Raw genomic sequence first — 12,607 nt, 5'->3', positions numbered from 1 at the left:
GTTAACTTTTTTTTTTTTCACACGATTCTTCATCATTGTTATATACCTTTTTTATACCATAATTAAATAAAAACATGCCTTAAAAATATAAAAACGATTTTAAATTTGTAACAATTAGTTTGGCAATATCCAATAGAATTGATTTTAAATTGCTAGAAAGATATTTGCACAATACAACAGATACATATCAATTTTTAATATTTGTTTTATTCTTTGTTCTTATCGATATGATATGATTTTATATGATTATGAGAAAGCAATAATGCATTTATTTTTTAATGATTAATACTAATAAAATTATATTTAGGTGGCGTTTGTTTTTTAAGAGGTGCTGAAGTCTGAAGTCTGAATTCACTTCTGAATTTTAAGAGGTGGTTCTGAAGTCTGAAATTTGAATCAGTCAGACTGTTTGCTTTTACGTCTGAAGTCTGAATCAGTCAGACTATTTGTTTTTACGTCTGAAATCTGAATCAATATAAACACGAACCTTCACAACGAGAGATGCTTGGACGGAGAGGCAGTCGAGAGATCGAGAGCTTGGACGGAGAGGCAGTCAAAAAATCGTGAGTTGTTGACATCGAGAGCTAAGAGCGAGACCTTGAAATCGAGAGCTGAGAGCGAGATGGAGATGGAAAAATTGAGAGTTGAGAGCGAGATGGAGATGGAGAAATCGAGAGTTGAGAGCCAGATGGAGATGGAGAAATCGAGAGTTGAGAGCGAGGTGGAGATGGAGAAATCGAGAGTTGAGAGCGAGATGGAGATGGAGATGGGATGTGGCTCTGAAATTGATTTCAGACATAGGATTCCCACTTAATTTTAAGAGGACGGTAAGAGGTAAAAAAACTCTTAATTTAAAAAAAAAACAAACTGTCTGAAATCACTTATGTCTGAACGATTAAGAGTTAAGAGGCAATTAAGTGAAAAATTTAAAAAAACAAACAGGCCCTTAGGCTCTCATATGTGTAGCTTAATTGGCAAAGAGGTGGAAACGATTTTATCAAATACATAACATGTTCAAATTTAAATCATATGGGAGATGATATGAACCCCGCTCAATTAGCTCTGAAATACATCCTCACAGGTTCTTAGAGGGTGGGTTCCATGTAACGGTGTGAGGCCGGTCGGGAACCGATAATCAAGCTTTCGCTAAAATAAATATGATGTTTAGAATTAAAAGTAAAATAACTTATTTATTAATTTTAATTAAAAAAATTGTTTGGGCTTGTTGGGTCGGTGTTGAACTAACAATCGGATCCAGATCCGGATCCGGATCCGGATCGGATCCAGATGTAACTTCTGGGCCACCTTATTAATCGCCGCCATCCATCGTTATCCGGTCAATGGAACACGAGACCCGTCAGCCGAGCCCTAATTTTGTTGCATAAAAAACAGGTTGCCATGTTTTTTTATGGTTTTCTTGGATTGGATTTCCCCAAATCATCACTTCTGATTATCACCAACACCAGCGAAGACGGAGAAAAAGTCTTGAAATTTCGTTTCTGGAAGCCCTAATTTGTTGAAGAAAAGAGGTACAGAGATATAGAATTGTTATAATCGTATACGGATAGATCGCTAGAGACTTGACGGTTTGAATTAACCAAGGAGGAGATTGACAGTGGGGGATAACCTTTTCTTCATTGAAAATGGTGGTATCGATGAAATTTTTTGTGCTATTGATGGTTATTACGTTGCCACTTTTGTCCTTCGCCTCTTCGTCGCTGATGTGTCCTTCTGAAATCAAGCCATTTCTTCATGATCTACATCTTCAATGCCCTACGACAATTATGTATTCTTGGCCGATCGAGGTATATCAATTCTGCACAGTTCTGCTATTTTTATTCTTCATGAAGAAATTGACACATGCGATTTCCTCGAATTTGGTCTGGTATTTTCTATTTGATTGTTGCATATGTTCCAGAGTATTCCGAGGTGACCAATGGTTTCATTTACAGATGTTTTCTTTAGAAAGGGATCTAGTCATCTAAGGTGTTGGTGGCACTTTCGAATTTGATTTTATCACTCATGTATCTCCTGATAAAATGCGTTAATATCTGTGTACAAATATAATTTTGGATAGTTTTTCATTTTTGTTCCGGGAGAAAAATTTGGGGATGTTGGAGAATTGTTTTTTAATCTGTATAAACAGAAAAACAGTTACCAAACTCCTTGTTCGTCTTTTTAACAGGGTAACCAGCACGGGAGAGAAGGGTGGGGGGGGGGGGTCGTTAGGACTTCGAACTCTATACGCCACATAAACCCTTCAGACCATTTGTCAATCCTTGAAATCTAGCCAAGGATCTGCCCAACTCGCTAGTTTTTCCAGAAGACCTTGGAACCACACCACCAGAGGGGTTAAAACTTCTGCTGCCTGTTAATTGATGAAATGGCAATTTATGGGGCAATATACAAGTGCAGACTCAAACTTAGGATATTTATGATATTTAGTCCTGCTGATGCGTAACTCGCTGGTTTTGATTTTTAGGGACCATGAAACATTGAGAGTGTGTTTGGTATGCTGTACAAGACAAGAAAAAAAACTTATTGCCACTAGTTTGGTGCAACATTAGACTGTAACGAGACAGGTTTGAGTGGCCAAGTGGGATAAAACTACAATTTTTTGTTCCACCAAAATAGGTGGAACAAAAATCTCCCGCCTACCTCACTCTTGCACGTCTATGTGCCAAACTCACCCCGAGTGACAGAAATGAGTTGCTTACAGATAGAGGAAAAAATAATTAAGAGACAAGAAATACGTAGTGAACTAGTTAGAGTGCTTCTTGAAAGACAATTTAAAAGTTGCCGCACTTGGAAAAGCTTGTTGCTTCTATACAGCTATACCCATCGATTTAGCACCTCTGTTGTCACTTGTCACTGATGGAATCTTCATACTGATGTATGCTTCCCACATAAACGTAATTTATGTTTGAAAGCATATCCACTTTGCATATAAAGGAAGTAACTGTTGCACATTTGCAAGGGGAGCCCATGACAAGACACAAACCCAACCCGACACAAACATGTGCTGAATATATCCTTGTCGTTGAGGCTTCCACATTTGCTTTTTTGTTTTCTCATATACACAGAGGCCAAAATCCAATTGGAATTAGGGTTGTATCAAAGATTAGTGAAAGAGAAAAATGACGAAAACGAAAAGATCAGATCAAATGGCATGAAGGGGATGAGAGAAAGAGAGTCCAGGCAAAGAGGGCAAAGAAAACGAAAATAAGGAGTTAAAGTGACTACTAACTAATAAACCATGTAAGTTTTATGAGTTCTGTAGACAAACTTACCTACATTTGGACTTTTTACAGCTACAATAAATTACCAAAGATGAGGATTATTGATCGACTCATTTTCACAGCAGCAGTGTGCATGAATAACTAATCACAGGAGGGACATGGATAGACTTGGTTACGTCATTTAATAATTTTATTCTATGGTTAATTTAGCAAAATCACCAAGATCCGAAACCACACAGAACAATAAGAGTTTATCAGTTTGGGTTTTTTGGTTATATCCTTGGTAGCACCCCGATTTTAACCCATGATAATTATCAAGCATGAAATATATTCACGATTTCCTAATATTAAGGCTGGCCAAGGGAGTCTAGGTTAAAAAAATACAATATCTTTAACTAGTAGAGATTGAGATGACCAATATCTTTATTGCCAATTTGACTCATGCTATACAGGTCATGTTTTTCTGTTATCAGAAGTTTATATCCACAAAAGCATGCAAGTATTCAAGATTTGAGGTAAAACATAGTTTAGACAGAGGAATAAAAGAGAAGGTTCCATGTACTCTCTTTCTGTTACTTCCATCGTTCATGTAATTAACCTTCTGTTTATATGCTTGACTGGATCCGCCTTTTGCCCTCTGTTGAACTCTTCTCAATGCTATGCACTTTAACAGAATTAGTCTTAGATACCGCGTTCTAGTGTTAAATCCATCTACGTGCTTATGAACGGAATTAGTATATGAAAGAAAATTAGTATGTCATACCTTACATATCATGTGTTGGAGCTACCTAGGTTTGACCTTATGCATGGTTTTGCTTTTGAACTGTTAATGTTATGTCCAAGCTTTAAACAACCAAAGATTGCACCTAAGATACTTTTTTTTATAAGGAGACCTAATACACATCACTCAATTATAAAAAAGTATTAAGTAAATGATAAACTATAAGGAACCTAGGCTAGAGCATACCTTATGTGTTCTTTATACATCATTTGACTTGTTTGTAGCGAATAAGCATAGAGAGTCTGGAGATATTTCACATTGTTGTCTGTAAAACTACAAAACCAAAAAAAGGTAGTTCTCTGGTTAACAAGAATATTGTAGGTTTGATGATCTCTCCGCCCTTGAAGAAGTAGAGGATAACGTAGAGTTGCATAGATATTGCTATCGAACATGGAAATCAATTAGAAATAATGTTGATTTGCTTAGATATTGTCATCAAGTGGTTGTTGGCCAACTTAAGTCACAATGCCATATTAATTCCTTCAAGTCCCTGAACATGCAATTGAGTTGGTAATAAAAGATGTATCCATATTCTTATCTCCTCAATAGGTGTGCTGTATAACAAGATCAAGATTGAGATCTATCTCCCCTCAATAAAGGACACGTCATACTTATTTCACTCACCACCTTGGATTTATGTTCTCCGTTTGCTAACTTCTGCAATTGTTCTCCATCTTTAGTTTCGAGTTCCACCTTTATAAATTCTAATGACACTCTGTCCTCGAGAATGACTATGAAGTAGATGACCAAAAAATGTTGTTTTTTTGAAATGCACACGTTATTTTTGTCATGACCAAAAACAGAAAAAAGAAAACCGAAATGGAATCACCACTCCAGCCCGGTTATTCAACATTATACTTATAATAGATTTGTGTCCTGTAAGATAAATCTGCTCTAGTTGTAGTCTCTTGAATAATCACAAACACATCTTCGCTAGAATACTTGATCATCACTCAAAACCTTTTTCTTTGCAGCTGTATGCATGGTTTCTCTTTTAACGTAGAATCTTTTGTATTTTTTTATTATCATGATGGTCATTTTTAGATCTTTTGTCCATTTGTAATTATGTTCTCACTGCAGAAATAAGCTTTTATTATGAATTTCTGGAACTTAAATACGTTAATTCTGGTGTTGGTGATAATGGTGCTGAGCAATGAGGGGGAATACTAAGGGGAAGCTAATGAATTCAATTTAATGGTTCAAATGAATTTTGTATGTCTTATCAAATGTCTAAACTCCAAAACCCGCTCAATATTTTGATTGGATATTTGGGTCGTAAATAAGAATTCTTTAATCTGCCATTCGTTTAATGGAATATTTCTCTAGAAACTGCATGTTTTTCAAAATCTTGCTGTATTTAGAGTCGTTTTGTCTCCCTTTAGCTAGTCCAAACTTAGAAGGGTGAATGCGATAAGTGGCCTGACAAACTGTGAACAGTTCAAAGATGTGTATAAACATGTTGTGTATGTTATCGATGTTTCAGTGTGTTCTCTTTCTGCAGATGAATGAGGAGTCTCTTGACAAGGTTTTGAGCTTCAGGCAGATGAATGGATATGTAGCCATATTGTTCTATGCTTCTTGGTGTCCATTTTCTAGGAACTTCCAACCCAAGTTTGCAGCCCTCAGTTCAATGTATCCACAAATTAAGCATGTAATGATTGAACAATCTTCAGTTCCACCAATGTAAGTTATTGCATTAATTTGGTTCTATTCAAAGATGCAGAATTTTTTCTTAACTACGTTCCTGTATGACCGTGGATGCTGTATTAAGAAACTAACCCAAAGGGTAGAGCGGCTGTTTTTTTTCCCATTAACCTGGATATCCAACCCGCTATGTAAGCCGACTAATCCCAGGGCGACCACCTGCGGAGTCACCGCATTTGAACCTCCGTGGTTACAAGGGGATTTTTATTCCTCCTTGGATTTGAACCTGGGACCTCCTGGTACTTTTGACCTTTGGAGTAGAGCGGCTGTTTTTGTGACCATAATGTGTTACTGTTATTAATGAGCGATGAAAGTGGAAGGAGGTTGATTTTTTATTCACCTGATTGCTGTAATGCATGCAGTGTTTTCTCAAGACATGGCATTCATGGCGTGCCCTCGATTTTGATAGTGAACAGGACAAGTAGAGTGCGACAAAATGGTCCAAAAAACCTACCCTCGCTTGTGCATTTCTATCAAAAAGCTACAGGTACCAATAGTGGATATTTATATTCGGTCTTTTGTTGTTGGGTATTGGACATCTCATGGTTGTGAAATTATCCAGTCAGGTAAGAGCGTCTCCAACAGATTTTCATATTTTCTCCAAAATGGAAAAACAAAAGCTAAAACCTCCAGAAAAATTATATTCAACTCCAACATTTCTCCATTTTGAAGATTTCAACATTAATTATATTATTGAACTATTCAATACATTTCATACTCCAAGAAACTTCTAAACAAATTTTATACGAGATGATAATACATCCAACTTCGTTGGTGGAAACAATAAAAAACACTTTCTCTTCGTCATTTACTTTTGGAGAATTCTCCAAATTTGGAGATTTGCATCATCTCTCTTCTACTTTCTTCATTTGAATTAACTGAGCAAAAACATAACCTAAAAAACTCCATTTTTGGAGAATCTGTTGGAGATGCTCCATCATTATGACATTCATATATAATATAGCTTCAAAGTATCAGCTTTTTATGGGCTGATCGGAGGAATGTGAATGCAGAAATAATTGCATAAACGCATGCACATGTGCTTGTTTTTGGCTTAAGCAACTTTCACCCTGATAAAATCACTTGTTCTTAGGAATCCTGCAAGTTCAATTCTATGTTTGCTATTTGGAAGGTAAATTTAGACAAGATAGTATAAGGCGTTGTTTACCTAAATACTTACCTGGTAAGCGCTTACCGGTAAAATTCAACATTATCACTTACTTATCAGGTAAGATTTGAGTCCACCAAAACGACATTGTATGTAACAATTTACCCGGTAAGCGCTAACCGTGGTAAGAGTCATCGCCATCACTTACCGGGTAAGACTCTCGGTCCTTGCCATATTCATCCGGTAAGGTAATGTGACTTGGTAGGTAAGCGCTTACCCAAGTAAGCATTTGGTAAATGGCTCTAAGCCTCAACCTCAAGACTTGCAGTTTTGTTTACCAAAGCCCACAATGATCCTTTCCATAGTACTGTTCTGTGCTAATAGAAGAAAGGGACTGTAGCTATTAGGTTGCGTTTAGTATGTGGGACAGGACAGGATAGGATAAGATAGGACAAAACAAGAAAACTCATTGGCACGACAATTAGAATAGGACAAAATGCAGTTTTTTTGGCCCGTCAAATTTTAGGTGGAACAAAATCAGAGAGAAGGGATAAGATAAGTAAATTACTAAACTACCAATGTCAAATTAAAACCTTCCACAATTCTTTCACCCACTTATCTTAAAGTCACCGGTATAGGCCTCCCAGTTCAGTCTGCATACCACATGCACCCTTAAGGAACATAACAGTGTGTGTTTAGTATGTGGGACATGATAGAATAAAAACGTGCGAAATTAGACTGGGACAAGACCAGACCTGAGTGGTACAAGAATGCATTTTTTCTGTCCCATCAAAATAGGTGGAACAAAAATTAGGGAGATGGGACAAGATTGGTAAATTAAAACCCTAAATCCTTACACAATTCTTTCACAGCCTACCTCACTCACTTATCGAGTCCAGTCCTGTCCGCATACCAAATGCAAGTGTTTAGTCTCATTTCATGCCATTAGGATTTGGATCAAGAACTCCATCCACCTTTTTATCTTTGTCATTTGGTGTTCTTTCCGCAATAATCGCCTCTCATGTTTTTTCCCAGGACTTGAACCAGTAATGGACTTAACCGAAGATCAAATCAACTCTTCAGAAAACAAATCAAGACTTCTTGAATCATCCACCAAATCCCAAGTGAAGAACATAATCCGAAGAGAACCCTATCTCATCTTCTCCCTCCTCTTCCTCTTCTCAAAAGCACTCCTATACCTCTATCCAAACATGGTATCCAACCTTATCGCTCTTTGGCTTGCATACATCCCTCATTTGAACCTCGCAATCTTCGGAGAATCAAGACAACTTTTGGCACGTGTTCTTCATCTGGTCGATATCAAAAGGGCGTTCAGCAAACTGACGCTTAGCAAAAGCAGGAACTTCCAAAACGGAGCTAGAAGTGCTCGAGCCTGGGCTTCATCCTTGGCATCCTTCTCGTTGGGCAAGACTTCTTCCGCTAAGGCAACACAAGGAGGAAAGTTGTAGACTTTGATAATATATGCATGTACCATGCATATCGTGTCGAATCTTTTTTTTTTTTTTTTTCGTTTTGTTTACTTTGTTATTTCAAAATCATGCGTCATTTTGGACTTGTGGTTTAGGGAAAGTAGGAGTGTTTGTAAATTTGAGAACCTTTTGATCTATTTTGTGTATATTATGTATCAATGAACAACAACAATCCAACCCTGATTAGGTTTATCAGTGTTTCAGACAAATACTGATAAGAATAAATTCCATGTGATTTTACTGTCATTATTGGTTTACTTTGATTTTAACAGAATGGTGAGTAGTGGGTTTCAATATCCTTTTTCAAGTTCATTTATTTTGAACATGTTTAGAAATGTTAAATATTTGTCTTATTGTTAACTTCAGAGATCGTAAGGTGAGATTAGTTGGGCAGACTGACGGTTATCCAACATATTGGTGAACATTTGGACCCGTAATCTCTAAAGAGTTAGGGGCAATTTACCATGTGCTTATCTAGTAAGTGCTTATCAGTATCTTACCGGGTGAACGAAATAAGGACCAAGAGCTTACCGGGTATAAAACATATCAAGGACCCGACAATTTGTAAGCAAGAAAGAAGATTCTTATCTGGTTAATGCTTACCACGTAAGAAACGTTTACAAGCAGTCCATTTTGATGACAAAAATGTTACCCGATAAGGTTGGTAGTCACTTTTGCTAATAAGTGTTCATCCAGTAAACGTTTGATAAACAGTCTTTTAGTTATATATTGTCAAACTTCAACCAACTTTTAACTGATTCCCTATCTAATGTCTCCTAAAATAAATCAACGTTTTGTTTTGTTACTTTGAAGTTTTCTTCTGGGATAGTTGGTTATAAATGTTTTATTAAGGCATCTTCAATGTAGAACACCAACATCTGTATTGTTTTGATGGAAAATATAGTATAAACAATATTTTTTACACCAAAAGACAATATTTTAGGTATATTTATTATGGGGACCTTCTTTTGAGAACCTATGAAATTGTGATAGGTTGATGGCCTTGAGAATTTATGCATCATGTGTTATTTCATATGATTTTTTTCCATCTAAGGCTAGAATTTAGAATATTGATTAATATATATTTGTTTCACAATATGTTTGTTTCACATGTACTCGGTTCACAATGTGAACATTTCTGAAGTGTTTATGAAACAAAAAATACATGTAATTTTTTTTTCTTCACATTATGAACCGAATACATATGAAATAACACACATTGTGAAACAAATATATGTTAATAAATACATAAAATACTATACTTGGACGGAAAAAATCACGTAAAATAAAACCTTAAGATAGAAATTCTCATGAATATCATGAAATACTGTTTATTGATGCATATTACTTAAAACTCAAGATTACAAGAAAATTGTGCGTAAGTACAACTTATTAAAACTTCATGTTTGAATCCGTGTAACTAAATGCAGATAAACATGATCAAATAGAGGATAAATATCTTATTTTAAAAATAAAAAATCTAAAAATATAATTAGGATAATCATTGAGTTCTAACAAAATACTTGATTATTATCTTTATAAAAAATTATATCATTAACCCAAAAACAAAAAAAAATGAGTTAAAGAAATACACAAAAAATAAGAAATTTTAAATAGTTAGTTTGATACTAATATCAATATTTTTTTTTCAATTTTTTATGATATATCTTCATATTTATATTTTATTCAAAAACAAAAACATTACTGTTTTCTCAAAACCACATAAAAGTGTATTGTAACATCGACTGAGAAAAAAAGAAATGAAACATTAAAATCGAGATGATATCTCACTGCATTGTTCGAATACCCTTCTTGCTGCTAAACAACTCAATGTTTGCAGTCTAAAAAATTCTCAACCCAACCCAAATAGTAAGGATTGGTCGGGTTGATAATTTGGTACGTCAAAATAATACCTAACATTTAATATATGTTTTCTCTACTCATAATTGTTTTCTTCATCAATCACTTGGTGCAACTTATTTATACCCATTAAATCTTAAGTATATATCATTCAACAACTTTTCTTAATTTGCATATAACATATACACGAAGCAGTCCATATAGAGATGGAAAAGAGATTGAAAATATATCTACATGAAAAGATCTGTGATTATGTAATTGTCTAATGTACATATTAACAGACACTTAAAAAATCATATCAAATCCAAGAAATAAAAAGATTTCGGGTTCATCAGGTTGGGTTAGGTTCAAATAACCATAACTCTATACTTACGATTTGAATATTTTACAACTCGATTAAACATCAGATCTATCAAGTTTTTGAGCATCCCTACTTGTGAGAAATTATGTGTCTTTATATTTTATGTAATTTTTAATAAATTTAAATTTATATGTAATTTTTTATATAATATTGTATAGATATTTAAGGAATATATAAAAAGGTGTGGAGGGTAATGTGTGATGGATAGATAGCTTAGAAACAAAGCTCCAACCAACTACTTTTCTTTTTTGGTGATGCTGATTTCAAAATCTCATTATTTTGAGTCTTATAATAATTGAATTAGGTGTCATTCTACATCTATAAATATCTTTTTGATGGATTTATTTTATTAAGAATATATACACATAGATACAGCGAGGTTCAAATGAAAACGGCGACTAAATAAAAGAAAACAGTGAAGTTACGTACAAAATTATATGTGATTTTACACTAATGGTCAATGCAACACAAGAGTTTACAGACGACGTGGCTCGCGACCTCGGGTCGTGGCTAAAGTCGCGTGAATCATATATGATTTTACACATGATTTTAATGTAAAATTACATGTGATTCGACTGTTTTCTTATTCTCTTTTATACAATTATTGTTCTCATATAAACACATCTCTCTCTCTAGAAGCGTAAGAAAAGATCTGAACCCTTGATCATTTTTAATCTCATGTCCACCCATGAGTTGCACTTTAGAATCAATCTGACGCATCTTAATGCACCTCATTGGTGTTGACATTCAATTAGAATTGATCCAAAGGTTGAGATATCTTTTTACACTTTCTCACCAGAACTCAAGCCTTCAAATATATACTACATAATCGTTACAAACTCTATAAACCAATTTCAACCTTACATGTAGATTGGTGTAGATTAAATCAGTTCCTAAATGTATTTCCAACTGCATCTTTTAACTGATTTGATAACCGTTTTTTAATTCAAAATCAAGGGTTGAGATTAGGTTATAGAATTTATAACAATTACGTTTCAAATATAAACCATATAACTGTTATAAATCCTATAAACTAATCATATCCATCCATTTAGAATTATATAAATAAACTAAAATTACAAATTATTCATATATGAATTAGCATTCAAATATGGATAGAAGTAGCCTTTAAGCAATTGGGGAAGGGCCCCAACTCAAAGCTTAAGAACCATGCATGAAACAACCCCCCACCACCCCCTTTTAAAATCATTCATTAATTTATGCTTTTTTATATCAATCTTGTTAAATTATGTAAAAATATTATATATAAAGAATTTGCTTTTTTTTAATTAGATTTGTTATAAATTGGTTGTGTGTAATGTGTTATTTATTATAAATTTGTTTATTTTAGTTATTTAAGGGGACGTTTACCAAATACTTACCTGATAAGTGCTTACCAATAAAATTTAACACTATTATTTAATTACTGGGTAAGATTTTAGTCCACCAAAACAATATCGCATGCAACAATTTACCCAGTAAGTGCTTACCGTGGTAAAAGTCGTCGTCCTCACTTACCGGGTAAGACTCTTGGTCCTTGTCTCGCTTTTTCCATGTAAGATTCTTGCTCCTTACCATATTCATCCGATGAGGTAACGTGACTTAATAAACGCTTACCCGAGTAAGCATTTTGTAAACGGCCCGTAAGTGTATTATAAATAACTCAAACTTTTACTGATGTGTAATATGTTTCATTGTGTTGGTCTTATCGGAATTATAAAATAATAGTACAATGTATTATTTGAATATACGGTTTAACCGAAAAGTTAAAGAAGTAATGAAAAACCGAACTAGATAAATTATCCTTTATTCATTAACCGACACGTGTTGGTTTGGTTGGGTTAATTATTTGGTTTCGAGTTTTTTTTTACACCCTTATATGTGCCCAGTCACCTAAGTTTCTAGATCCGCCACTACATATGCATCTTCAAATAGATTTTTTTCGATGATTCACATATAAATTTTTCTTTCTTATCTTATCACGAGTTCTAACATTTTATTTTAACCGATCATATATATATATATATATATATATATATATATATATATATATATATATATATA

The 12,607-nt window shown here is 34.4% G+C and overlaps 1 protein-coding gene across 1 annotated transcript; it reads left to right on the top strand.

The window, feature by feature from the left end:
- Positions 1–1,357: 1,357 nt before the first annotated feature.
- LOC112519047 (5'-adenylylsulfate reductase-like 5) lies at positions 1,358–8,568 on the top strand. Its single transcript, XM_025126973.1, has 5 exons — positions 1,358–1,529; positions 1,603–1,805; positions 5,522–5,703; positions 6,087–6,211; positions 7,868–8,568. Exons 2-5 carry the CDS (start codon positions 1,644–1,646, stop codon positions 8,299–8,301), a joined length of 903 nt encoding a protein of 300 aa, XP_024982741.1. The 5' UTR covers positions 1,358–1,529; positions 1,603–1,643; the 3' UTR covers positions 8,302–8,568.
- Positions 8,569–12,607: the final 4,039 nt, after the last annotated feature.

Source organism: Cynara cardunculus (assembly GCF_001531365.2).
Source record: "Cynara cardunculus var. scolymus isolate 2C chromosome LG 10, CcrdV1, whole genome shotgun sequence".
NCBI classification, from domain to species: domain Eukaryota; kingdom Viridiplantae; phylum Streptophyta; class Magnoliopsida; order Asterales; family Asteraceae; genus Cynara; species Cynara cardunculus.
Note: the sequence above shows the minus strand (reverse complement) of the source record. Positions and strands in the feature narration are given on the sequence as shown.